Source organism: Alosa pseudoharengus, unplaced genomic scaffold (assembly GCF_046254945.1).
Source record: "Alosa pseudoharengus isolate Yale_2024_CS ecotype anadromous, Long Island Sound unplaced genomic scaffold, YU_APseudo_1.1 YU_APseudo_1.1_scf_17, whole genome shotgun sequence".
In the NCBI taxonomy this organism is placed as follows: domain Eukaryota; kingdom Metazoa; phylum Chordata; class Actinopteri; order Clupeiformes; family Clupeidae; genus Alosa; species Alosa pseudoharengus.
The window spans coordinates 11,737,073-11,764,816 of record NW_027468640.1 but is presented as its reverse complement, the minus strand read 5'-3'; the positions used below and the strand labels follow the sequence as shown (position 1 = coordinate 11,764,816).

At 45.4% G+C, this 27,744-nt stretch overlaps 2 protein-coding genes and 1 non-coding gene across 13 annotated transcripts in view; all 3 read right to left on the bottom strand.

Annotated features, from left to right (window-relative positions):
• The window catches only part of fxr2 (FMR1 autosomal homolog 2), a 35,127-nt gene extending 16,994 nt beyond the window's left edge, over positions 1-18,133 (bottom strand). For 5 of the 11 annotated variants that reach the window (XM_076288594.1, XM_076288598.1, XM_076288595.1 and 2 more), the window contains exons 1-7: positions 17,451-18,133; positions 12,231-12,283; positions 7,674-7,767; positions 6,224-6,367; positions 5,144-5,230; positions 2,101-2,249; positions 148-241 (exon numbers count right to left, since the gene is read on the bottom strand). In XM_076288594.1, coding sequence (XP_076144709.1) covers positions 148-241; positions 2,101-2,249; positions 5,144-5,230; positions 6,224-6,367; positions 7,674-7,767; positions 12,231-12,283; positions 17,451-17,501 — 672 coding nt within the window. In that variant the 5' untranslated portion in view covers positions 17,502-18,133. The remainder of the gene's footprint in view (positions 1-147; positions 242-2,100; positions 2,250-5,143; positions 5,231-6,223; positions 6,368-7,673; positions 7,768-12,230; positions 12,284-17,450) is intronic. The other 6 variants (XM_076288603.1, XM_076288604.1, XM_076288605.1 and 3 more) reach the window with 3 other exon arrangements.
• Positions 9,875-10,000, bottom strand: LOC143128297 (small nucleolar RNA ACA64). The gene has a single exon (XR_012987946.1). It is a non-coding gene; the product is annotated as a small nucleolar RNA ACA64 (small nucleolar RNA).
• A 5,120-nt stretch (positions 18,134-23,253) lies between the features above and the next one.
• Positions 23,254-26,860, bottom strand: LOC143127953 (G-protein coupled receptor 4). Its single transcript, XM_076289637.1, has 4 exons — positions 26,687-26,860; positions 26,152-26,272; positions 25,304-25,886; positions 23,254-23,984 (listed from the first exon to the last, which is right to left on the bottom strand). The coding sequence occupies exons 2-4, from the start codon at positions 26,159-26,161 to the stop codon at positions 23,546-23,548; spliced, it is 1,032 nt and encodes a 343-aa protein (XP_076145752.1). The 5' UTR covers positions 26,162-26,272; positions 26,687-26,860; the 3' UTR covers positions 23,254-23,545.
• Between the last annotated feature and the right edge of the window lie 884 nt (positions 26,861-27,744).

The following is a 27,744-nucleotide window of genomic DNA, read 5'->3' as shown; positions in this document are numbered from 1 at the left end:
TTTAGAAAATTGTTCTCTCTCTTGAGCATCAAATCCAGAGGCGCGAATGTCGTCACCAGTGGGCGTAGGCCTTAACTTTAGTTCCTTAGCTCAACAGGGAGTCTGAGAATGAAGGTTTGGGGAATGTTGAGAGCCAGTGTCACTGACCAGGATGACAAGTTCGTGGGTAGGAGTGTTGTAGAAGATGCAGTTGGCTCCGATGGCTTTCCTGAAGTCTTTGTGGATGCCGTCGTTCATACAGCTGAAAAACATTCAAATCAATTACTAAGAAGTTATGTTTTTGGTGCATTTAGTTTATGTGTTTGTTTGTTTACAAGCATGATTACATCAAAACCACAGGTGTGATTTTCAAGAAACTTGGTGGAGAGGTGCAACCTGGACAAAGAACAAATCCGTTATATTTGGGAGGACCCAAATCACAGGCCAGACCCACCAATGTAGTTTTGCCATTTGGCATTGGTGGAGGTCTGTGCCCTCCAAGTGCCTATCTAGCCTACCACATGCTTTATCAAAAGTAACTGCAACAGCAACTGAACTAAAACTGAAACTGAAACTGAAAGTTTAAAGGAATGTGCAACCGTGTGTAGTGCAACTGTATTGCAACCATAACATTAGGCACACCTTGCCATAAAAGTTGGACAGGATCATTATCAAAATCAGTATTAAAACTCTTTACTTTTATATGTCAATACCTTCTATATATTTCAGACCAAAATTTGCTGTCAAATTCCAAAATATTGTGAATCATAAAAGCCATTTAAACACACTACCAAAATATGATGCTCTTCCTATCTGCTGAACTCCTACATCAGGGGTCGGCAAATAGTGGCCCGCGGGCCAATTTTGGCCCGCCATTGATTCTATCTGGCCCGCGAGATGACGTTAATTTGCTGTTGAATGAATTTTTTTTTTAACCCCATGTTTTTAAAAAGAAAAAAAGGCCTACAGCAATCCCATCAATTTCAAAACATTTATTGAGGTATAGATGATAGTCCTACTAAAGTGACAAAACAGGTGGAACATCCTTGCAGTTATCCATGACGCACAGGTCGGAACGGTATTGGCACGCGAGTGCGCGTAATCTTGTGCAAAAAAAAAACAACAGTGTCCTGTCTCCCTCTTCCAGTGGGCAAGGTCAAAAATAGCCTATGTTTCGTTAAATTAATAGGCTTGGCATTAAGAAATGCAGGCAGGCTCAACACATACCTCTGCTTCCATTCTTCTTTGTAGGTCCTGCATTCTGAATCAATTTTTCTTTTCAAGGCTTTTGACAACGACATTTTGCATCGATAACTAGCATATAGCAATGTTCAGCTAATCATTTACACGTCATCCAAAAGAATAATATTTGTAGCCTACACATTAGTTACGGCAAGTTGCTAGGCAAGTCGCCTGTTTCATGAGAGACGACAGGAGATGCAGCAGGCGGCATAAAAACAGCGCACATAAGCAAATAAACGTTTTTAATGGAATTAAATTAAATGCATTTTAAAAGTTAGATGATGTTTATTTTAATATAATATAATAATTAATAATTTAAATAGTAGGCCTATAACCCCCCCCCCCCCCCCCCCATTACAAAAGCTATGGCCCGCGATGCCATTGTCTGAAAAAAAATTGGCCCGGGTCCAAACGTAATTGCCGACCCCTGTCCTACATGCACTGGTAGGTCGGTGTGATGTTACATAAGGACACTTTAAGCAGGTCGTTGCAAGCAAAACAGTAAAAAGCCAGCAAAAATGATTATGCAGCAGGTTTTTTTCCCCAACTGTGTAAGTGTGTACACCTACACACACTGGTAGGCGAAATATAGACAATAAAAATTTCCCAATGAAAACCAATTGTAATCATGTCCTATAGCAACAAGTTTGCGTTTGTTACCTACATAGCTATTTTTTCAGTGAGATGATACACATTTCAATTTATAACCCCCTTCACCAGGGGTGTCAATGATTGTGGAGGGCACTATATAGCTGTATATACAAAAGTGTTATAACTGTATATAGCTGTGTAAGTGTGTATATATATATATATATATATATATGGTTGTATATAACTGTATATAGTGTGTGTGTGTTTGTTGGCATCACACACACTCACATGTCTCTCAGGTCTTCGGGGACGGCGACGCGGACTTTGTGGAAGGAGCTCCGTGACGAGGGGCTGTTGGGGTTGACTGGCCGGATCCGTTCCGACGTGACAATCTCGTTGTACGACGGTTCGCACGCTGCATACTCGATCACGTAGAACTGGGGGTGGGGAGAGATAGGAGAGAGACCAAAAACAATCAAAATTGACGCCATCGCAAACGTGAACAAAGCATCCTAAATTTGCCCACAACACCAAGGAGTCACTGCACTGGTATCCTCACAAATCATGCTCCAAAGCAGTGTCTCATATCACAGTCTTCAGTCCAACAAAACCACAAGAGATCACGCTCACATCAGATCATTACAAAACTCTGAAATTGACCCCTTGGCATTGATTCTGGCAATTAAGAGATATGAAGCACATCTGAAGTGCGGTTACAAGACTGTAACTGCTAAGTGCATGCTATTTAAAAAAGTCTCAAGCAAAACATGCTACTCAAACGAGTTATGGCAGAGGGTATGCAATAAACAATCACAGAACAGCCTTATTCAACTGCATCAAACAACTAAGGATCACCAAGCAACTGTCTAGTATGGGAAACGAAGGAAAGATGGGTTCTACATTCCAGATTTATCTGTTTCTTTACTGTTTTTAAGAGCGGCCAATTCAATTCCAACAGACAACAGTAAACTCAAACAGAGTTTAGTTTGCTGATAGATGAAGCCTTTGCCTTCTATGAGAGAGCCAACAACACAACACACAAAAATCACACAGTGCCTTTCATATAACAAAGAATTTTGATCAACACAACAAAGCTTAACTTCTCCACACACACACTTTCTCCATCTATTCTATTCTAGAGAAGCTGAAGCTAATCGATCCTTTGTGTAAAGGCACAAACAGGCCATATTACGCCTCAGTGTGATCGGATGGCAGTTCTGCCGCTGCCCATAGCTACCATGTCAGCCTGACGATATGAGTCCAAGCTCAGATCACTCCCCTCTACCTCCCTCAGACTTGTTCTAAGCCCCATTTAGCTTATGCTTTAGTTTCTGGTTGGACCTTGACTTAGCTATGCTTCTATACTAGTAGTTTCAGCCTGGGAACCTTGAGGATGCACACAAGACACTCTGGGATAAGTGTACATAGGCCACCCAGGTAGGAGTGGGGGAAAGGACACACATACACGCTCTAATTCACACCTGATAACTGTGGTCCTCACCTAGCCAGCAGACAGTGCTGCAGCTGAGCAGGTCTACTGCCATTAGGCTTGTTTGTGACTGCTTAGACTCATGAAATGTGAGACAGCCTATAGGTGCTTCGGATGAAAAGTGCCTGCTATATGAAAATCAAATACCCACCCTACTGGTGAATATCCACCCTACTCCACACCATCACCTACACCATCAGTGGCATTCAAAGCTGCCTGGTTGGAGTTTGTTTGTTTGTTTGTTTGTTGGTTTGTTTAATTTAAGGCCATTTCCGCAACTGAGGCTATTTAAAGGGACACCAGGCAACGTTTTCGTGTTAATTACTCATGTTCGTAAGTCGGTATATGGTTAAATGACTCATTACAGGGCGAATGAAGACTTCTCTCGCCCGCCCCTACTACCTGTAGGAAGAATATCCCGCTCAGTGTATCGTACCCGCCGACCGAAGCAGGATCAGTTTACATCCTGCATCCACAGCACAGAGGCAGGCTAACTAAAAGCGATTGTTGCAAACGTGTGTATAATGGCAGAGCCGGCGAAGAAGCAGCGAAAACCCTTGACGGAAGATGCAAAGAAAAGGAAAAAAGCTTCAGACCGAGCGAGGGGGAGTTTCTTAGAGGAAAAGCATCAGGCTTGCCTGGTGTCCCTTTAATGGCCAGAACATTGTGTGTTATAGAAACTTAAATATGTTTCTTAAAATCTATGCTAATAAGATATTCTAAAACCTTCAAAGGTGGGACCTTACTAAAAACACCAGCTGCCTGGGTGGAGAGATAAGCATAATCGTGTTGATGAAGCACAGATACCATCACCAAAAATAAGGGAAATCAGTGAAGGTGACATAATATAGCTGTTTGTGTGTGCAACAATGGTTTAATTGTCTACAAAAGAAATCTGGCTGTCAGTGAACTGAATAAAGTGCTTTAGACAAAAGCAAATTCATAATTAAAAAAAACAAAAAATGTTTTCGAAACATTTGGTCAAAAACGGTCAGCTCTCTTCCCTACTGACACAGTGCGCAGCCTACAAGCAAACTACGCCACAAGCACAAACAAACATCTAGCATGCCTACAATGTGATACTGAGTGCAAGTGTAGGTGTGCTAACTGGATTTTCTTGCAAGATCATGCTATCGGAAAACAGTCATATCTGCTGCATCATGTACAAAGCTACCATCCAAAGCTACCTTTGGAAAACACTAACACGTCATCCACATACACAGGCAAAACAGGCTGCAGGTACAGGCAATACAGGTTGCAAAAATAAGATTGGACCCCTTCACCCCAGTGATTGATGGAAGTACAACATCAACATTGCATTGGTGATACGGACAGAAAAGTCAACCATGTACATAACAGGGTCAGAAATCTCTGAGGGCAAAATTGCCTAACAAATCTCAAAGCCACAACACCACTGACATTAATCCCAGAATAACAGATTTTGTTATCGTTATCATGTTGTAAGGAGCAGTAAATAAGTGCGCCAAACAAGCAATTTGTGATGTTTGGAAGACTGCACACGTTACAGTAATGTTGTATTACTGTGGATAGGTGGCAGGTGAAAATACACATATTATTTGGTTAAAAAGCTGATTTCTGACACTGGCACATTATCATGGTATTCACAAAGGACACAGGGAATGACAAGTGAGAGGAACAAACGCCGTGACAAGTGAACAGGGGGACGAGGAAACAAGTGGATAAGGAGACAAGTGTGCAAGGAGACACGTTTACAAGTGCACAAGGTGACAAAAGGACAAGGGGACAAGTGTGTAAGTGTGTAAGTGTGTGGAGTGGCCCCATGCCGACTGCCCTGAGCCCCAGATGTTCCCCTTGACTCACCAGGCCCTGACTCACCTCTCCCTTCATCATACGGACGCGGGCCAGCCACCAGCCGCAGGGCTCTTGGTCGTTCGCCCGCGAGTACACCTACAAAGAGGAGCAGAGAGGAGAAGGAGAGAGAGAGGAATTGAGGAGGGGGGGGGGAGACAGAGAGAGAGAGATAGGAGAGGGAGGGAGAGATGGGAGAAGGAGGAGAGAGAGAGAGAGAGGGATAAAGAAGAATGGAAGGAGAGAGAAATGGGAGAGATGGAGAGATGGGAGAGGGAGAGTGATGGGAAGAGGGAGAGAGAGGGAGAGAGAATGTGAGAGGGAGAGAGATGGGAGAAAAGGGGGGGACAAAGGGATAGAGAGGGATAGGAGGGAAAGGAAGATGGGGAAGTGGGGGGGGGGTGGAGAGATGGAGGGAGAGAGAGAGATGGGAGGGAGACAAGGATGGAAGAGGAAGGGACGGGAGGAGAGAAGAGGAAAATAAATGGGGGAGAATAGGAAGGATGGAAAAGAGGGGGAAAAATAGATGAGGAAAAAATGAAAGTGGGAGGGGGTAGATGAGGATAGAAAGTAAGAAAGATAGATTGCGAATAAGAAAGAAAGAAAAGAAGGGAGAAAGGGTAGAGAAATGTGTAATTAAACAGCAATAGCAAGAGGTATACACACAGAGTGTGGCGTGACAAATCAAAACAGGCAGAGAAAAAGGAGGAAGCGACAGGAGGAGGAACACAGGTAGCAGGAGGGACAGAAAGAGGGGGATTGTGTGGGGAGGGAAAAGTGATAGAGTGAAAAAGAGGGGGGAGATAAGAAAGAGAAAAGATACATACTGAGTAAAGAGACAATGAGAGAAGACAGCTACAGCCAGAGAGGACGGATGCTGTGTAACGGGGATTAAAAATGACAACTAACTGACAGGCTCACTGTGGGGGGACTCAAACAGTGCGATACTGTACGTCTTTACCTATATGTGGCGTAGAATTGGTGTCTTGTCAAGTCAGTGGAGAAACATGTATGCGTTTGCTGTGGTGTTTGGTGTCTGGTCCGTTTAGAGCTAAGCTGAACATCAGAAGTGTTCAGTTGACAGAAGCTCACCTCAGGAGGCAGTGAGGATGGCGGAAGGGGTGGGTGAGGAGATCGGGGTGGGTGAGGAGATCTGTGCGTGTGTGTGTGCGTTTGTGCGTGAGGCTGGACAAGGTACGGTGTGTGTCTAGCGATGCCAGGGGCCAGAGAATACACCTGTGAGTATGAGGAAGGGAATATACGTGGGAGAGGAAGAGAGAGAGAGAAAAAGATAGAGAGAGAGAGAAAGGAGGAGAGAGAGAGAGAGCAGGGAAAGAACAAAAATGAGTGAAGAGCAAACAGTCAAGAGGAGAAAGGATGGTGTGAGTTAAGAGAGAGAGTTGGGAAGATAAGAGAGACAGAGGAAGAAGAGGAGAGCAAGAGATAGGGAGAGGAGATGGCAAGCAAGAGAGAGAGAAAGAGAGAGGAGAGAGAGAGAGGAGAGAGAGAGAGGAGAGAGAGAGAAGGAGAGTGAGAGAGAGAGAGAGTGAGAGTGAGAGAGGGAGTGAGAGTGTGAGAGTGAGAGGGAGTGAGAGTGTGAGAGAGAGAGGGAGTGAGAGAGAGAGAGGGAGTGAGAGAGAGAGAAGGAGAGAGAGTGAGAGAGAGAGAGAGGGAGTGAGGGAGTGAGAGAGAGAGAGGAGAGAGTGAGAGAGAGAGAGAGAGAGAGAGAGGGAGTGAGAGAGAGAGAAGGAGAGAGAGTGAGAGAGAGAGAGAGGGAGTGAGGGAGTGAGAGAGAGAGAGGAGAGAGTGAGAGAGAGAGAGAGAGAGAGAGAGAGAGGGGTTCAAGTCAGCCAGGTGGTTTGCATGTGGTCGGCACATGAAGAATGAAGTGGGTGTGTGTTCTCAAATGACCTCTGGTTTTGCTGGCAGAGTTAATTGTACATCATACCTTTGCTATAGGTTTTTTTTTTCATATTTAATAATCAGACACGTCTTAGGGAAGTCATTGGGAAAACTGTTGAAATTATGTGCAGGAATAATTGGTGAATTTAGATTTTGTGTTTTAGTGTGTGTGTGTGGAGGACTAATTAGGTGCAAGGTGTGTGCATGTGAATGTCCTCTTTAAGGGAGTAAGGTCTGTCTGTCTGTCTCTGTGTGTCTGTGTGTGTGTGTGTGTATGTGTGTATGTGTGTATGTGTGTGTGTGTGTGTGTGTGTGTGTGTGTGTGTGGTTTCATTAAGGAGGATGCTGTGTGTACCTCCTTTGAAGCTTCTTTATTTCTTTGAAGAATTGTGGTGTGTGAGGGACTGTTGTTGTGTAAGTGTGCGTATGTCCGTGTATGTGTGTGTGTGTGTGTGTGTGAGTGGTGGTGAGTGGTGGTGTGTATGTGTGTTGGTGTGTATGTGTGTGTGTGTCTGGTGTGTGTGAGTGGTGGTGTGTATGTGTGTGTGAGTGGTGGTGTGTATGTGTGTGTGTGTGTGTGTGTGAGGTGGTGTGTGTGTATATGTATGCGTGTGATGCACTGGGGGGGTAGTTGTCTCACCTCCACCTCTTCTCCCTCAGCGATGTCCTTGTGGTAGTCTGTCGGTGGCGGCAGCCGAACATCACTGAAAGGCATCTGTCTTTCTGGCTGCCAGCTGGACAGAGGGAGAAAGGAAGAGGAGAGAGAGAGAGACAGAGAGAGAGAAAGGGGGGGAGGGAGGAAGAGAGGGGGGGCAACAGAGAGAAATGTCAAGACAGACAGAAATAGAGAGAGAGAGATAGGGATGGGGAGAGGGATGGGGGGATAAATACAGAGAAAGGTGTTAAAGAGACAGAAGGAGAAGAGGAGGAGGGTGATAGAAAAATATGGTATAGAGTGAGAGAAGACATGGGGAGGGAGGGACAGAAAAAGGAGGAATAAAAATCAGAAAAAACAAAGGAGAGGAAAGGGGGTAGAGGGAAGAGACAGAAGAGATGGAGGAAGAAGGTGAAGGGGGGGTTAAGAGAGAGAGAGTGTGAGATTGAGATTGCAATCACATAAACAAACACACACTGAGTTACGTCAATCAGCTTTCTAACAACTCTGTAAAACTCACTACTAAGGCCTAGTCCACACGTACCAAAGCGATCTTTTTTCCCTCCGTCTTCCCTGGAACCGTATCAAGAATATTTGCGTCCAAACGGATCCATCTCAACACGACTCAACACGTTACTTCATATCCCAGGCCTATAGGTGGCACTGTTTCTTTACAGAAATTGACCAAATCTTGCGCTGTAGGCTATACAAACATACAGAATAGGCTACGACGAAATGGCTAGTGCAAGGAAACCAGAATTGTTTGTGTGGACTTAGTGAACTGTCAACTGTAGTCAACTGTAAAACTAATAAAATTATTTTTTACGGTTTGTGAAGGGTGCAGTCCCGTCCTTTATTTGGCTAACGCAGGTAAAAATAATCTCCTTTACTTTCTTTGGTTGTAGGATAGTCCGCGATTCACATTAGTTTTGGTTATCGCGGCAAGTGCAAAGGCTAGGCGTACCCAAGTTCTAGGCCATTCCGTCGCCACATTTATAATATTGCTATAATACCTTTGTTAGTAACAGTCAATACTTTTGCTTGCATCAAACCGCACATTTGCATTTAGTGCGCATCTATAGGCTTACATGAGTTCTAAGCGTCTTTGTATGCTCATATCTGACTTCACTATGAATGCATTTATTTATGTTGTAAGACATATATATAAATAAATTAATGACACCGGCACTACGCACAAATTAATGCAAACTTACACCGCACTTCCCTTATAACTTAAGTTCTCTCGTGTCACTGACAGTAGCTAGAATGCATAAAAAAAACACCGGGAAAAACAGTGTTCAGTCCACCAAGTCATAAGCTATCGGCGCTGCACAGCACCAGTTGTGATATTTATCCCACGGAGTGTAATCATAGGTAATGTCATGTATGAAAACTAGTATTGTTAGGCAATACTATACGTGTCAACTCCAGGGCAGCTGAGGTGTGGCGATGACATCATCGGTACGCAAGTAGGATGTGCGGTTTCGCTGTCCAAACAAATTCAAAAGGGCTACGGTTTCAGATTTTTCCAATCTGGGACCAGGTTTCAAAAAAAGTGCGGTTTCGGGCAGTGCGTTCGTTTCGTTTTGATTCGTTTGGACGCTCGGCCAAGACGAAGCAAAACCTCTGCGTTTAACCCAAAAAGCGTCTCCATGTGGACGGGCCCTAAGTGCCCCACACCCCCCCCCCCCCCCCCTCCCTAACCTCTCTCCTGGACACAACTCCAGCAGAGCACAGAGACAGCAGATGGCAGGGTCAAAGGTTACAGACCCAGGAAGTGCTCTCGCTGGTCTAGCATGTTCCAGCACCATCCCAGAGGAGGGAGAGGAGTGGAGGGTTCACAGGCTAGACAAACACCAATACAAAGGAATTTATAACGCCTTTATTGAGCATTAATGACTTAATAAAGTCCACTTTATGGGCACTCTTGCTAATGCTGGGACTATTTCTCTGACACAACATTTTCAGTGCTTTTTCAACATGTCAATTCTCCCCTTTCAGCTACTGCAAAATGAGCACTCCTTGTGTATCAGCATAGGTGACTATACAAAATAAACCATTTCCATTCTCTTAAGTGAATCTACCCACAATATTTCACTTGAGCATTCCATACCATCAGGCTATGGACTAAACAGACAGTGAACCAAACATGCACGGCTACATTAAAACTAAATAGCCCTAAGGGCAAATGTAGGTACATTGGTCACATTGCACAGCTACAATAGCTGGCAATAAGCTTAGATGTACCAGAGCTCTTTCAGCACATTTTTGTTACCTCCACTGACTGAAACACTGAAGGTAACTGACTCAATGTGCCATCCAAATGTAGGTGAAGTATAGGACTACATAAGTCTACAAATGGGTTTCTACAATTGGGTTACTTCCCCAAAAAGTAGGAGCCATAGGGGCAGACTAGAGCCATGACCAGCACCAAACTCTGCACCATGGCGACCCATTGTTTGGGTTTCTAGATCAAGGGAGCACAACTACACACAGGGACAATTCCAAATTCCATTCTACAGGCTACAGCTACTAGCTAACCATTAGTATACTGTAGTTAGTACACGTTCAGGCAGCGAAGCAAAAACACAATTAACTGCATTGTTCTTTAATTTACCTCTGCATCTTCTACTTCCACCTTCTGTTACCTGCATTTCTCTCCCTTTCTGTGAAGCCTCAGGACATGAAACACGGTCTGCAGACATACTTGTGAAGTTTTTAGCTTGTGGTTATGGGATGGATAGCTACTTTAATCAGAGTTGTTGTAATGACTCTTTTAATTTGTTCGCCAAGCCGAAGCCCATGACTATGCTTTTGGGACACGCATGTACTATGCCAAGCTGACGCCTTTCATCAGTTTTAAGAGAATACAAAAGCTGAAACTCAACGCTTATCTCCTGCGGAAAGTCCCCATGTTAATGCCAATAAAGTGAGCTGGATTATCCTGCAATAAATATGGGAAACAGGAGAGGCCTGACGGCCCAGAAGTCTCATGAGAAGGGGGATGGGGGGGTGTGTGTGTCTGTGACGGAGATTAAGTTGATTGCTTTAAATTACACTCTGTCTGATCACATTTCAACACTCCCACTGCAAACACAGTCCGGTTTCGCTACTACCTTAGCACTGTGGTTGTGTGTAAATAACCTTCCTTTGAATAGAAATCCACTTCTGCGTTGCGGGAACCAGCGCGCGCATGAGTGTGGCGCACTCTGCTTTCGACATTCGATTACTCATTATCCATTCTCCTCAAAACAACCCCGCAAACCAGTGTCGAACTCTGCCACCACCTCTGCTGGTGTGTGGGGTGGTATTGAGAACAATGTTGTCCAGCATCATCTTAACAATCCTGGCGCCGCACATATACATCAACCTATAACAGCTTCACATAACGGACGTAGCATTTATACGTCAAGCTTTAACAACTTCCCATTTCGGACGTAGTTGCACGTAGCACATACGGACATGTGTCAAACACTAAAGGTGCTCTCCCATCGCCTGCCAGTGATCTTTCACAACCATGTGCGTCTCACAGCATGGACACTGGACACACACACACACACACACAGAGGTTGAGTAGAGATTTCCGCGAAGACAGAAAAGTTAGTGGGGGAGGCGGTGGCGATGGCTCTGGCCGTTGGTTGAGGGACACAACCATCCCAAGAATGGCAGGGGCCATCGTCAAGCTCTTCCCCTGCCTGGCCCACATGCCTCTGGAGGCTATTTTTAGAGGGAGCCGAGACTGGCAGGCAAAGCCAAATAGATAGAGAGGAGAGAGAGAGAGAGAGAGAGAGAGAGAGAGAGAGAGAGAGAGAGAGAGAGAGAGAGAGAGAGAGAGAGAGAGTGAGAGAGTGTGTGTGTGTGTGTGATGTGTGTTTTTTTTTGATTTTGAATGGGGGGGGGGGGGTAGGGTGGCAGAAGCTGGGGAAAGATGAGAGACCGGGGCGATGAGGTAGATGTGTGTGTGTGTATGTGTGTGCATACGCACATGTGTGTGTGTATGAAGTGTGTACGTGTGTGTGTGTGTACGTGTGTGTGTGTGTATGAAGGGAGTTTAGATAGCGACAGTGAGAGAAAGTTGTAGTTCTGGAACTGTACAGGGGAGGTGTGTGTGTGTGTCTGCATGTGGGTATCTGACGGGTGAACTATAAAGGGCTTTGTGACAGCTGGGCCAGACACAGGTGCTGGGTGGGGGCCGGGGAGGGAGACATGGGGGCAGCAAAGGCCAACTTCTGCACAGGAAGTGGACCGGGTCAACAGCGGAAGTAATTGATCAGGGGCTGTACGAGCATGTGTGTGTGTTTGGGGGCAGGAAGAGAGAGAGAGACAAGAGTAGTGTAATCGATAAAGGGCATTCAAAAATACAACTCTCTCTCGGTGTGTGTGTGTGTGTGTGTGTGTGTCATCCCATTTCTACCACACTTCAAACCCGTCAGTTGTTGCACTGTTCAACTCAACAACCCTCTACCCATTAGCGAGTGCCGGCAACTAAACCAGGACCCTGCCAATAACGCTTTGCTGTTGAGCTCAAGGGCCCCCACTTACTTGTTTTCAAAGGCTATTGTGAGTGTTTCTTCATGGACATCCTTGATGAAGCCCTGGGAAAGCAGAGGAGGGAGAAAACAAGAGAGGGAGAGAGAGGAAGACAAAAGTTAGCTAATTTACACATGCTGTAAATTGGTGTATTGTGTTTGATAATACAAGAGCAAGGACAGATGGTTTTTGTGCCTTTGCCAGGTCAGATTTAAAAGGTAGGGTCCAGGACTCTAAGCCAATACATTTTGTCAAATTCACATGTGCATGCTCAAAAAACAAACAAACTCTGGTATTCGTAAACAGTTCTGGCTCTGTAATTGGGACACAAATAAACTGGTTTGGACGGAGAGATGAACATCGCAGGACAATCAACCCGTTGCTTCAGGAGCAAAGAAAGGAGGGGAGTAATCTGGCTGTTGAGCTCCAACGTCTCCAACCCTTTGGTCAAAGTTAAGACAGTACCTTTAATGACACTGTGCGATTTTGATGCAGTTTTACCCCCGAATCAGTTGTATACGAGTCACATTTTTGACTCTGTTCAAAAGTCCTATTTGACTTATTCGCCCTATTAGAAGACATAACAGTCAATGTTGCAGCGACGGTCCGATCCGATTGGATTTCTGGAGTGTCTGACCCAGCTTGAGGGGTAGCCTTGAAGACTTTGGCCCTGAATGATAAGAAGGTGGTCTTCAGCTGAGTGTGCGATGGCCATTTCTGAGGGCACTGGAGCAGAAATGGCTCTATGACACTTGCTGTTTGATATCCAGCAGCTAGTGAGCAAGGACTCAGGGGGATTCTGTGTGTGTGTGTCAGCCGAACGAGCCCCAGTCAAAAGACTTCTGACAGCTCAGTCGGCCCTGGCCAAGTTTCACACCGCTAGCGCGCGTACACACACACACACACACATAACCCTGGCAAACCAATAAGACTCACATGAACTGAGACCCTCTCACCAAAACAGGTACACAAGATGACAGTTGTGCATGTGTGTGTATTTGCACCTGCACGTCTCTGCACACACACGCACGCACACACACACACACACGTCAGTTTGCGTGTGTGCATATCAAGCTAACCTGACACGCCTGCCTCAACCAATCAACTCACAGTGGGTGAAAGTGAATGTGTGTGCAAGTGTGTGTGCGCGCGCAAGTGCGTGTGTGTGCATGTACGCACAGCAGTTTGCCCGTCTGTGGCCGTTACGAGATGGACAGGCGAAAGACAACTCCCAATCCCACCCACCGCACTCAACTCTCCTCCCCCTGTGGAGTCTGTTCCTCGTCCATCACTGGGTCCAACAAATCTATCAAGTGGTGCCGTAACACCCCCCCCCCCAGCCAAGGTGCAGGAAGGGAATGGGTGTGTGGCTGTTCGTGCGTGTGCGTTTTGGGGACTGACAGATCTGGACATGTGTGTAGTGTGACACTGCCTTATTTGGGATGGAGACGTCGGGAAAAGGGGGGGGGGGTTGATGTGACATGGAGACACATGGAAAAAAAGAGTGGGGGTGATAGGGAAGGGATGATAGAGGCGAACAGAGGGAGCTCAATGAAACCTGGTTGGGGGGGAGAGAGGGAGAGAGAGAGAGGGGGGGAGAGAGAGAGAGAGAGAGAGAGAGAGAGAGAGAGAGAGAGAGAGAGAGAGAGAGAGAGAGAGAGAGAGAGAGAGAGAGAGAGAGAGAGAGAGAGAGAGAGAGAGAGAGAGAGAGAGAGAGAGAGAGAGCAAGAGACCCAGGAGGGACTGAACTAGATAGTGTGTGGTCCAGGAGTTGGGGAAATTTCACCTGCTTGGAACAGAATGACTGCTCCCTGGCTGTGGATACCACTGAACGACTCGTCCCTAGGCTATGTCCTAGGTTATGTCCCTACAGCATGTAGGAGTCTAGAGAACCTGATACCAACATACCTCAACACAGACACTACTACTGACACCTCACCACAGACACTACTATCAAAGTCCTTTTAGGCAAGTCCTTCCAGTCGGCAGCCATATAGCAACGCTTTTTGGGCACTCATCGGGCATCCGTTTCGGCAGAAATGCGCGTGCGCAAGGCTTCACGACACCAATCTTGCTCCAGCGGCAAGATCACAACACATGATTGGCACATGTCTTCACAACACACCACATTATTGGCTCAATGTATTCACAACACAGCACATGATAGGCTCGATGTATTCACATGTCGACGTTTTGCCGCGGAAGGGGTGGGATATGCGTAGACAACGCCATACTGGCGTTACAAACTAACCCCATGCATTTTTATGGAGGATTTTTTGAGTGCTGTGTCTCATTAGAAAGTCTCTGCTACTACCGACACCTCACCATAGACACTACTACTGACAAACAAAACTACTAGTTTCAGCATGCACTTCTGATCTCGTACGTGTTCAAACGTTTTATTGAGTACTCAACTCAAACAGCTGCTTCTTAAGATCACTGACAGATGAACCGAGACTCTGCCTAGAAGTCTCATCCTGATATACATCTACAGTGTGTAGGAGTAGTAGAACTGGACGACAACTTTAACCATTCTATGCTTGATAGTTTTTCCATTGAGTATTTAACTCAAACTGGAAGTTACTGACAGTTCCCTGGATAGAAGCACCAACTAGAGCAATTGCATTACCTACCATCTCACTCCCTTCAGACCACTGGCCCTAATTCAAATGACAGGCAAAGAGGAAGGTCACTCAACGTGTCTCTTGCATGAATCAAAGCCGTTACGTGGCGTGTGGAAGCATTGAGCAGCTGATCCACCACTTAGGATCATAGCTGCTCATAGTATCAAATTAGCAAATAGATTATTTTGGCCTCTTATTACCATTAAATTAGCTTTAGTTATAGACTTAAGACTTTGCTCGCCATTTAAATTAGGGCCCTACAGGGCAAACCTTTTACTAAAAGGTATACCACGAGCACATGGCCGTGCGCCCACATGGACTTTTCACAGTTGGCTGTGAGGTAATAGCTGAGTGACGAGTATGGGTATCTCCGTTGCCCGACTCAGACCCCCAATGGGGCATCTCTTCTGGCTTGTCAGCGAATGGAACGTGACACCCCAAGGGAGTGGTCCGGTGGCCCATGGGGATGGCTCTGGTGGCGTACTCCACTCCCATGATCCGTGTGGTACCGTGACACGTGTGCTAGCCCCAGTGTTCACCCTGCTCTGGCTAGCTCAGTTTAGGGGGATGGAGACAGGACAGGAAAGACCCCCACACCACCACCAGCGGCCTGGGCGAACAGGGGACAACATACATATGGGAATGATATGGAAATTCAGGAAGTAGGCTGTGTTATCAATGCACGCTTTAGAGTCATAGACTAAATGTCTGTCTTTTGTTCACAGTAAAAAAAAAAGAAAAAAAAAAATACCCGCGGCTTCAAAAGAAGAGGGTGGGTCCACAAAATGGCCGCTATTCCGTTCCAAATCCAGAGTGTCCCCATCAGGGCACAGCAAATCTGTTTCTTGTTTGAAACAGCTCCATCAGTTGAACCAGATCACTCACTACTTCTAGGCACTGGTCTGACATCAAGCCCGTAAGGAATAAACACATGGGTAGGTGTTTGTGTGTGTTGTTTGTGGATGTCAGTGTGCGGACGTGGGGTAGGGAAAGGGCAACTGCAAAAGGGGATGGCATCTACGGAACAAATACCAAGGATGGGCTCTAGATGAAAAGCTAACCTAAAAACAACTTAAGGGAGAGAGATGCCGTGTGTGAAAGAGCAGGTGAGGGGGGGGGGAAGGGGAGAAATGCCAGGGAAAGGATGGAAAACCTTTAAAGTGAGTTCCACTCAGTTTGACTGGGCACTATTACACACACTCTGTGGAGAAGATAGAAAAGTAAACAGGCAGGATGGCTATGCTAGACTACAGTGATTAAGCAGGCATCTCTATCTCTGTGTGTGTGTATGTGTGTGTGTGTGAGTGGAGTTGAATGAGTGTGTTCCTGTGGAGGGGGGGTCGAGTGTTGAGTGTCAAGATTAGGATCACCTGTTGCTCACACACACCTGCTCCGGCTCCTCATCGCTTTCGGGCTTCACAGCTAACACACTCACACAGGGCTATGGCCATGCGCGAAAAACCTACTCTCACTAACTTAACTCACATTACAACATGAAACTTAACTTCTATGGTACTCAGACTGTCTACACTCCATGCTACTGGCTCTCTGGTTTAGCATTTGCCACTGTCAATGTCTTTGGGACAATGATAATGCCCAGGGAGTAATCTGGAGCACCAGTGAGTGTTGCAAAGCTTCAGACTACAGACACACAAACCCAGCCTTCCCTGCAACAAAGCCCTCTGTTCCAGTTATGAGAATGACCTGTATTGTGGCCAAGTTACACAGATATGCTACGTCTCAGGGAGAGATTTCATTCCATAAACATGTTTTGGGGAAAAGGCCTTGGGTCTCTTTTGTGGAGTCGAGCATTACAGGCCTGGAATAGCCAGCCCATGTGACTGGATCTTGCAACGTAATGTTAGTTCATCTGAATTGACCTGATTTTTGGCAAATATCGTCTGTCATCATGTGATCCCAAACAAGTGATGTTGGAAACTGCGAGGGGCTGTTGTACAACGAGGTCTGGCAACACTACAGTTAGCATATGTTCTTTTCACTTCTTCATTAAGAGTGCATAACATTACAGATCCGTAATATAACTGCCCCTCTGTCCAAAGCCATGCGGAATCTGGCCTATTTATGGAGCAGACAGATTTAATAAGCCTTTTGGTAATGGCTAACTCTACAGGGTTTCGCTACAGTAGTCAATAATATAATTTATGTTATGAGTCAGTTTCAGTTTATAAATAAATACCTGCCATGTAAAGAGCATCAATGGGCACAGGCTATCTTGATTAACATGGTGGCTAGTTAGCAAGGATAGCTACCAATAAAGTAATTACGGGCCCAGCCATCAGGACGACAACAACCTACGATCAATGAATACACATCAATTTAATAATCCCGTACGGGTACAAGCCGCTGAAGCCCATGGCAAACCTGCCAGACAATGGCTAACCCTGACCTGTCGAGCATGAAAACAGGCTATCAACACAACAGCGACCTTATCGTTTGTCAAGGCCTCGTTGCGAATGATGCGACTGAAATCTCTTGCTAGGTCCCAATTCAGAGACAAAGCATGATGCTAGCCGATGGCGTCAAATAAACTTTAACATTCGAAGTTGCGATGACAGTTAACTTAACTGCTGGATATTATTTTCTTTACCTTGTAGAAGGCCCCGTTCGAGCCTCGGACCTCCACCGCCAGTCCGTCCATAGTCGTCTTCACGTCCCCACGACTATGCCTCTCTGTCGGCGCTCCGATAAGGTGGGAGTCCGAAACCACCCCCAGCTTCGCTGGCTCGACGCCGTTCTCCGGCCGCTTGTGGATTTCCAGGGTGTCGGGTGGAAGGGAAAGGGGCAGAGGTGATGGGGGACCTGGGAGTGATGGTTCGCAGTATCAATGGGTAGCCACAAACCGTTTCCAGCGGCCAGGCTCACTCGTAACGCTAACGCTAGCTCGAACAGTAAATAAGAAAAACGTGCACGCTAATAGCATAGAATACTGACGTTGTTCGAGATCAGAAGTATCAAACAGAACTGCTTGGGTCGCGAGGACGATTGTTTGCTAATGAGAACGTAACTTAGCTATGCTAGCTATGAAAGGTGTTGGCTAACGGCTAGCTGTGTCGCTAATTAGCGATCTTCGACACCTTAATTCTCCCAGCTACCGGCTTTGTAAATTGTGCTGAAGGCGAAGTGTATACGTCGGCTTGGTACTGAGTTTGCAGACTGGCGATACTCTCTTGTTTTGAAATGGCAGATAGCGACAAAAGCCTCCTCCCAAACGCCGTTAATGCTTTGCTAACGCCCGGCAACTCCTTTTACCCCTACCGCCCGTCCCCTCAAACGCACGCCGTGAGAGTGAAACAGAGAGGGTGTGAATGACCTCAAAAACCCCACCCCCTGATGCGTTTTGATCCGCCCCTACAGCCGGATTGGTTTCTTTCCACGCCGCTCTGCCAATTCTGCTTCTATTATTGGTTTTGCTATTAAGGACTGGTCAACGAGGTACCAGTAACATCGCTACGCTTTTATTGACAAGAGCCCGTCTATAAGCAGAAATTCTCTGAGACAACTATTGGTTTCGATTATGATTCAACCTCCTCCTTTCAGTCCACATGTTGTCACTGCCTTTGCTATATCTTACAAATTAACTAGAGCAGCAGTGAAAAGAAAGAAAGCACACTAACTGGCTTTGAAATTTAGATTAGATTAGATTAGATTCAACTTTATTGTCAGTGTGCCGAGTACATGTAGCCTACAAAGACAACGAAATGCAGATAACAAGATAGGTCTAATAAAAAACAGTTGTTTATAATATAATGCTTGTGTAGCCTAGGTCTGCAGAACATCAAACTGTTCACTGGCCCCTACAGTGTGTGAGAATGTGAATGTGTGTGTGTGTGTGTGTGTGTTTGTGTGTGTGTGTGTGTGTGTGTGTAGAGAGTGTTTTTACATGTGTGTTTGGCAAGTGGATGTGGATGTTGTGGGGTCAAAAGGCACAGATCACCCTCTCATGTCCGGTCAATTCTGGTGGTGGTGCTGCTGTGGGTGTGCATTTTAGGGGGCCCAGGTCAGAAACCCTGCCTATGACTAATATAGTCTGGCATGGGCGCTGGGCTAAGGATGGAGGATTAAGATTATTGCTATAAGGGTCATAGAAATGTGTTATTGTCCAAGCGTCTGTTGTGGTTTAGCTGTGAAATTGGTCTGTATTACCATTCTTCTTCTGTAAGTCACTTGTAATGAAATGTAATGAAATCCCCACAGCTCATCTATCCAAAACTCTGGCTCCCTTTTTCACCAGTATAGTGTAATAAACAGAGAAATGTGCAGGTCTCTTCTGGTGCACCCTTTATTATGACACACACAAGAAAGCAGTGATCCGGAATGTGAAAACACACAGAGGAAGTCTAATCTTTAGACCCTATTTTTAATACACCGAGTAAGGGTAGAGAAGTAAGTTAACTACACAACACTAACACCCAAACATTGCAATGTACATGGACCGAAATTATACCACTTACTTCAGCTTTGGACAGAAAACACAAACTTATTCCAATTTTAAATAGGTTAGCGTACACTCTTAAAATGAATGTGGTGTCCCTATCTGGACACAGAGATGTGTTAAAAATCAATGCAAGTTGTGTTGTTTTCAACACATTTGTTTTAAGAGCATATTCATGACACTCTAACTAAGAATCCATAGCACTATGGGAACACACACACACACACACACACACACACACACACACACACACACACACACACACACTCTGTATTCTTGAAAAAAATCACATCTTGCAAAACATGAATTGAAGTGATTGAACTGTTCATTTGAGGCATATTTTGCCAGAGGTCCAAACTGTGGTTGCGCACTTTTTTAAAAAAAAATGAAAAGGGTATCATAGCTCTACTGGGTAACAAGACTATTTCCTGAGCCCTCAACTTCTTGCACTTGCATTATTTCACACTCGACTGATTCATCTGCATAAGGGTGCAGGTCTACTGAGGCTGCAGTGCAGTGGAAGAAACTCGAGTAGCCTCAGCCCATGTGTATACTACACTTGGGAACGTCTCTACCGCCATACCACACCGTTGAATTTATGTTGAAGTTATTCTATTTGCCTTGAGGATATAAATCCACAAACCTGTATTCTTCAGGGTGCAAATCACTCCATAGCTATCACATTCAGTGGGTCATTGAAACGCAAGAAGGTATGCAGAGAAAGTTGAAACTGAAATCCCTGGTGTCCGTGGCTCTTTGATTTTTAAAATGTCAAAACCTGAGAAACCCTCTGAGCTTGAGTTTTTGCCCCTCCTAAATAAATAACAGGTGCAGCCTGTCACTTTTGTGTTGACATTCAAGGACCCATTGAGACACACAATTTAGCATTTGTGTCTACACAAACACAGTCCTGAAAAGGTGACACAACTGTCAGCTGTCCTGGCCAAATGACACAAATTTGTACAACTGTTTTGAGCATCATCCAGGGGCGCCGCTGGGGGCGGGGGGGGGATCATCATCAGAGCTGGAGATGAACACCACCGTTTGTTGAACACATGGTTATGGTTATGGATTTAGCAGACGCCTTTGTCCAAAGCGACACATAAATACAAACAACATAATAATAATATTTAAAATTGAACAGGGAAAAGACACATGGACGGATTATGAACTTTCGGGCCCCTGGGCCCAGATGTATTAAGGGTGCCCCACTAATTGTCGCAATACTTTAATTCAATCAGATTCAAAGCCTACATCCTGATTTGTTGATATTGAGGCAGTGATTCCATGCAAAGGCTTGGGCTTCAGGGCCCCCTGACCCCTTGGGCCCCTGGGCCTAGGCCCAGTAGGCCCGTGCAGTAATCCATCCCTGGTTGAACACCACCGTTTGTTTGTTTATGTATGTTTATATTTAAATTTACATACATTATGTTTTAATAAAGGACCAAACGAAACACACCAGAAAGGTAGCACTCTCCTCCCTTCAGTATTCCCAGAGAAACTCCACACAGGGTTTCATTTTGAGGGACAGGCTGCCTCTACTTTGTTTATTTCCATTTTTCGGAGCCTGGGCTAAACAGAGACCTTTTTTTACAGTGTGCTCACAGAATGGACAGCTAATGGATCATGAGGATATGATTGCTGAATGTGACAAAAACATTTACAGACTTTATGGTGCGTTCAGGCCATATGGAATATCAGGGACCGTCCGCGTGATTACGTTGTTTTTCCCACTGCGAGTGTTTATGTGCTTTGCCGTCGGAATGTGTGAAAAACATGATGATACAACAAACATACGCTAAATCTTAAATAAACAACTGTATTTGCTTAAAAAATATGATGTAAGGTGCTTGCGAAAGAAGGATATGCAGCTTTCAAGTGACAAAAATGGCAAATCTCCAAGTTCATTAAAATTGTTGCACATGAAAGTCCACATGACAAATGAACTAGCCTACAACGTGACGACAAAAGTGATGATGAGCCCACAACTGGGCAACTCCATTAGCAAAATCTTCCCCCAGTTTCCCACCTCGTATTCCCACATGAGGTGAAGTGAACAATGATGTTTTCACTGGGAAAAATGTTTTCCCATGTGGATGAACGCACCGTGAAATTGCTAAATGCTGACCTCACCCTTAAACTGCCCATCACACACCAACTGGGCGTGAGAGCCTAGATGTTGATGTCATGACCCTGGTTTTAAACATTTGAAGCAGTATGGCGCCTTGCCTCCATCCTTTTATTTTTTAGGGAAATTACAGTTTGGAGAAATTATATTCTCTGTCAGTCAGTTAAATCTCATTAGTGATGTGATGTTAAGGAATTTAAAACAACTTGTCATGCAGACTTGCAACAGGGAACTACGATTTGTTAGAATTTGAAGAGACTAAAAAGGGAGGGGTAAAGGAGAGGAAGAAATCTGAAAGTGACAATGTTTCTGTTTCTTTAATAGACAAAAAGTATCACTTGTTTCATTTGTTATGACAGTGTAGAGTAGACATTCTGTGCTTAAAGTTTGTACTTCATTCTAGTTTGTTTCCATGAGAAGGGGAACACTTGAACACACACAAACACACACACACACACACACACACACACACACACACACACACACACAAAGACACAAAGACACACGTTTGTAGCAATGTTTCTCATGATAAAAACAACAAGCGAGCCCATCATTTCAGAACTGATAATCATCAATTTAGTGGACATAACACCCAATGACTGAGACCTCTTCATTTTTGCCAGAGCCGTAGACCTGGGTTATCTCTAGGCTCTGATTTTTGCCGGACTGGACCGCCCCCTATTGGCTTTAATGGAAAAAACAACGTTTGCGGTAAATGCACAAATAAATAGATACGAATTTTGAATTTTGTATCTGTTGACATCATATTTGTTTATTTCAGAACTTGCCACCTTTTTGCACCTTAATTTCTGCTACCAAAACACCATGTCGCCCATTATTCTTTATCTTAAATTAGAATAGGTATGAGAATAAGATATGTTCATTTAAAAAATAAATACAAAAATTAAATAAAAGATTTGGCTACGTTTTTGTTTTTATACACCTGAAAGTACTACAATCTACGTCTTTTGTATGCGAGATCGAAAGGGCTACACACAAATAAACGGATTGGTGTATATGGATATCTTTTAAACAGAGTGGCGCCCTTGACTAGCCTAGCCTACTGGATGAGGGGCGACACGCTCCGCTCAGATGTTCCTTCATTGGCTTGTACGTACGACTTAAACTTTAAAGTATTATGGCAATTTGGCAAACAGGCTTCACTCCTTGACAGTTTTGCCAGAATCAGACACCACATTGTTGTTTAATCAGTAGAAATGTTGGAATAGGGTCAAGAGAAAGGATGAAGGACGTATGGAAAATGTCATGGAATCGGGGACAGAAGTCGGACCAAATTACTGCAAAGTTGTAAGCTATTAACTTCCTAAAGTTCTAGCTGACTTCAATGTCAGCATAGCGTTTAGGCTCACTTCCTCTCCCAATGCAGTATTCTTTAATCAGGGCTTGATTCTTTTTGTTACGAAACATTAATCACACGAAGAGTAAAAGACATTTTGTTAGTATCTAATTTTGTGACGGCATTTTAAGTTACCATCTTCTGCACACGTGGCAGAGATAAAATAGCATAATTAGCAAAAACTTAAGTTCACTGAAGTCGACAGGTTGACAAAGGCTTCCACGGACTGCAGGTGGCGCCCTCGACTTGTTAGACATGCCACATAATGTGTGGGGTTACTGAAAGCCAGTCTGCCTTTGAGAGAAAAAGTAAATAGCCTATCCTTGTGTAGTGTACAGTAGGCTTACTCATGGAAAACCCACCCCAATTTTTAAGACAAGTATTCCCATCCTAAACTGACAAAGAGGAAAAGACCCCTCCACCAACTCTTTGACCCCCCCCCCCCCCCCTCCAGCCCACAACCCCACTCCTCAGTCACCCCAGCTGTTCGTGACCTCACATGTGCCCACACCTGCCCACACATAGAATACAATGCCAGGAATGAAATTCCAGCGTCTCAGCCTTAATGACTCATCTTGATAGAATCGGTTACCAGGCACAGATAGTACTGGTTTGTTCCAAAGGAGCCTGGGGTGTCGTCAATATTAAACCTGCACATGCACATGCAGTTCTCTCTCGCGCTGTGTGTCCGTAGATAAGCATCTATAGCACATAGGAGACCCAGCCTGTCTCTTTGTCTTGTCTCGTCTGTTCTGGTCTGTTGCCCTACACGCTGTCACTCTGGTCCAGCTGTCTGGTGCGTTCACTGCCGCCACCACCGCCGCCGACCTTCATCTTGACCTTGGGCTTGAACTGGACCCCTTTCCTGGGGCTCGTGCCTTTGCTCAGGCAGGGCAAGGAGCGCCGGAGCTCGTGGCGGGCGTTGTGGCACAGGAAGATGTAGAAGAGGGGGTCCAGGAGGGTGTTGAGGCTGGTGAGGCCGTAGCAGATGCGGTAGCACAGGTAGAGCGAGCGCTCCAGGTGGCAGGGGTCCTCCGTCAGCAGCAGCGCCATGAAGCGGTAGCCGCCCACCAGGTGGTACGGCCCGAAGACGACGATGAAGATGACGGTGATGACGACGAGCGTCCCCACGATGCGGCGGCGCTCCTGGGTCGAGACGGATGGCGAGTCGCGCAGGGTGACCCTGATCCTGGCCGAGGTGACTCTGTAAGAGGCCGAACGGCGAGAGTAAGGAAACAGTTCTCAAACAGTCTGGCCCAGATCTGGCCTGGGCCTGACCCACATTTAGCCAAAGTTCAAGGATTCTGTTGGCCACATACAGGAATGCAATGCAAAATCTGTAGTAACATGCTGTAGTGTTTCAACTCTTCCTATGCAAGTGTATCCTGAGGGATTACCAATTTTTAGCAAAGATAAATATGGCAGAATAAATAAATTAATAAGGCAGAATATGATCATTGAAAAGGTTAGCGCAATATGTGTCTGACGTTAAGTGCAGTATGTCAAATGTCCCTGTATGGATTTGAAGCAGATGTCCTAGTACTTAAAAACACCACGCTTTTCCTCTTCTTGTACAACGGGTGTGCTTTACACAATGCTACAAAATAAAAATGGTTGCTCTCCAAAAACTTATAACATTGTCTTTAGCAGCCCCTGTTGCTACTAATGAAAATATTACAAGAAAATAAACAATTTTGGAGCGCAACCATTTTTATTTGTTGTTTTATGGATTCGAAGCAGAACCAATAGATCTGTGCCAGGTCAGGGCCGAGGCCATGCCAGAGGACATCACTATCTGTGGAGATTGTGCGACAAGTATGTGCCTTCATTGCTGAAGAATGCACCCATCTATCTGATCCTGTGATCTCAGGGTGAGACGTGTGTGAGGTGAGACGTGCGCATTGTCTCTAAGTTCCACGTCACTGTGTCAGTATCATAGCTGCAGGTGCACAGTGTCAGTGAAAAGTTGATCTATAACATGCAATTATATATGCACACACATAGTATCTCTCTCTCTCTCTCTCTCTCTCTCTATCTATCTCTCTCCCCTATCCCCCCCTCTCTCGCTCTTTTTCTCTGTCTATCTGGCTCTCTTCCTCTTTGCCTTTACAGTAGATTTGCCTTTTTTTAAAATATGGATTTGGACTTTCTTTGAAGGTGGACAACACACCTCAAATACAGTCTTACAAAGTATTGGGGTTCATAGCAAGAGAGATCACTGTCAGAAATATGAGGCGTCAGTTAACATTCCTAATCTAAAATTGTGAAGGCTTCTATTTTTATATATTTCTCTCTCACTCCCTCTCCTCTCTCTCTCTCTCTCTCTCTCTCTCACACACACACACAAATACACACACACATACACAAAAAGATACACAGGTAAACACACACGTACACATGCACACACACACACACACACACACACACACACACATACACACACACACTCAGATACTCTTTCTCTTGCTCCACCCACATTCTCACACTTACATATCTCACACACACACTATATGCTCCTCTCACCCCAGAATGCAGCAGGGCAGCAGAAAGCCCAGGGCCACCGTAGCGATCTTGAACTTGGCGTAGCGTGGGCTGATGGGGTACTGCTCCAAGCAAAGCCCCCTCTCTGGCTCGAACACGGATGGGTACAGCCCGCTCAGACAGAACAGGAACGTCAGCGTCCACACGGCCACCCCGGACAGTGCCGCCACGCGCACCTTCCGGAACCTTCTGCTGCTCAGCGGGTAGACGATAGCCAGGCAGCGGTCCAGCGCGATCAGGCACAGGAACACCACGCTGGCGTAGACGTTGACGTAGAAGACGTAGCCCACCAGCTGGCAGGCGACCGAGCCGTACGCCCACCGGTGCGCCCTCTGCAGGTAGATGATCCACAGCGGCAGTGTGAGCAGCTGGAGCAGGTCCGACAGCAGCAGGTTGAGGATGTAGACCAGCTGGCAGCCACCCCCGCCGGAGCGGCCCAGTTGGTACAGTCCCCACAAAGAGAGCAGGTTGGCAGGAAGGCCCAGGGAGAAGGACAGGCTGTAGATGTAGGTCAGACCATCTCGGTCAGTCTCCAGGGGGAGGTGGCAACTCCCATTAGTCAAGTCTAGTGAATATAAATCAAATAGATTATCTCATAACCTTAAGCAGGAGACCTTAAACAGCTGTGTCAATGCATAATCTCACAACCTGTCTTACAGTAGTGTTGAACATAACTGCTAACAAACATTTCCAAAACCTCCAAAGATAAAATGTAGTCAAACACCAAAGAAGAAATGTCACATAACAAGTATACAATATGTCACAAATAATCAATAATGTATGTAGAGTAGATTCTTTCAAAAGGTCCTGTGGTTGCAGGAGATTCTTACTTAGTATCATATTTGATCCAAAGGAGAGTTTTCCATGTCAGCTGAAACCTATTCTTTGGAGCAGTTGAGGTCACTCTACATCCTTAACCGTCACTTGCCTCGTTCATTTCGCTTCCAAAATCTTCAGGGACAGAGACAGAGATGAAATGACATACTGTGATTAGTGTGTATTTATTCACTTTCGCAATTAGCCAAAGTGGCTTCGTAGTGTTTTGGCGTTTTGGGTACATAGTGTAACACATTGCCATCACATTGACAACTTTGCCGTCAACATGATTTACCCACTTAAACCCACATGTAAAATGATCCACATAAACCTAACCTTGACCATAAGAATATCCAGCATGTACTTGTGTAAGTGGTGCCGTTTATTGTACTATATTAACGTAATTGACTGACTCAATTTTCAAATACATTTACTCAAACTTCTTCAGTGCACAGAATCATGACAATTAGCCACAAACAACGTAATTAGAATGAATAAACAGCAACATGAGCATGAACAGATCACTTTTGAGGAAATTTCCACACTTACCCCAGCTCTTCGAAGGATGAGGGAGTCAGCTCAGAATAGCTAGCAGCCAGTACATGTGTGTGTGTGTCTGTAAAAGTGTGTGTGTGTGTGTGTGTGTGTGTGTGTGTGTGGAGGGTTGCAGCACGGCAGACCTGTGTGAATAGCTTGTAGGGAACACGGTGGCCTGAAACAGGACTAGGGGAGCTTGTCTGGCGTTTTGATCGTTTTCCGCCACAGGAAGTCGTCCTCTCCTGCTCCCTCTGACTGACTCACATCCTGAAGGCCGAGAGAACGCCTTTATCCCCCCAGAACAAAAACAGCCCTGGCCTCCATGTGCACAGGCCATTATGTAGGAGAGTGATACGAGAAGGACCATGCAACAGACACACACACACACACACACACACACACACACACACACACACACACACACATGTGTAGAGAACACAAAATGTACAGAGCACACACGCATATCATACAGAGAGTACACACACTCAGCCACTCATGCACGCAGACAGACATACATGTACAGGTTCGCACACTCGATCGCACACAAGTACACAAACAAAACACTTAAACATGCGCGTGGACACACACACACACACACACACACACACACACACACACACACACACACACACACACACACACACACACACACACACACACACACACACACACACACACACACACACACACACACACACACACACACACACACACACACACACACACACACACACACACACACACACACACACACACACACACACACACACACACACACACACACACACACATTCATTCGGGCAGTGGTAGTGTAGTGGTTAAGGAGCTGGACTAGCGTGCAGTAGCCTGAAAGTTGTCGGTTCAATTCCCGTCTTCCACCGTTGTGCCCTTGAGCAAGACACTTAACCCCAAGTTGCTTCGGGGACAATGTGATCCCTTGTAATATAGCTGACAAATGTAAGTCACTTTGGTCAAGAAGTGTCTGCTAAATGTAATGTAATGTAATGTAATTCATGCACCCATACATACACATTCATATACACACACATCAGCGCAGCCAAAAACATGCA

Bases quoted from the DNA above. Each gene is read 5' to 3' on its own strand.
- LOC143127953 (XM_076289637.1), bottom strand. The intron at 23,985-25,303 runs GTGAGAGGAGCA...GGCCTCTTACAG, and splicing joins CTGCCCTGCTGCATTCTGGG to AGTCACCTCGGCCAGGATCA.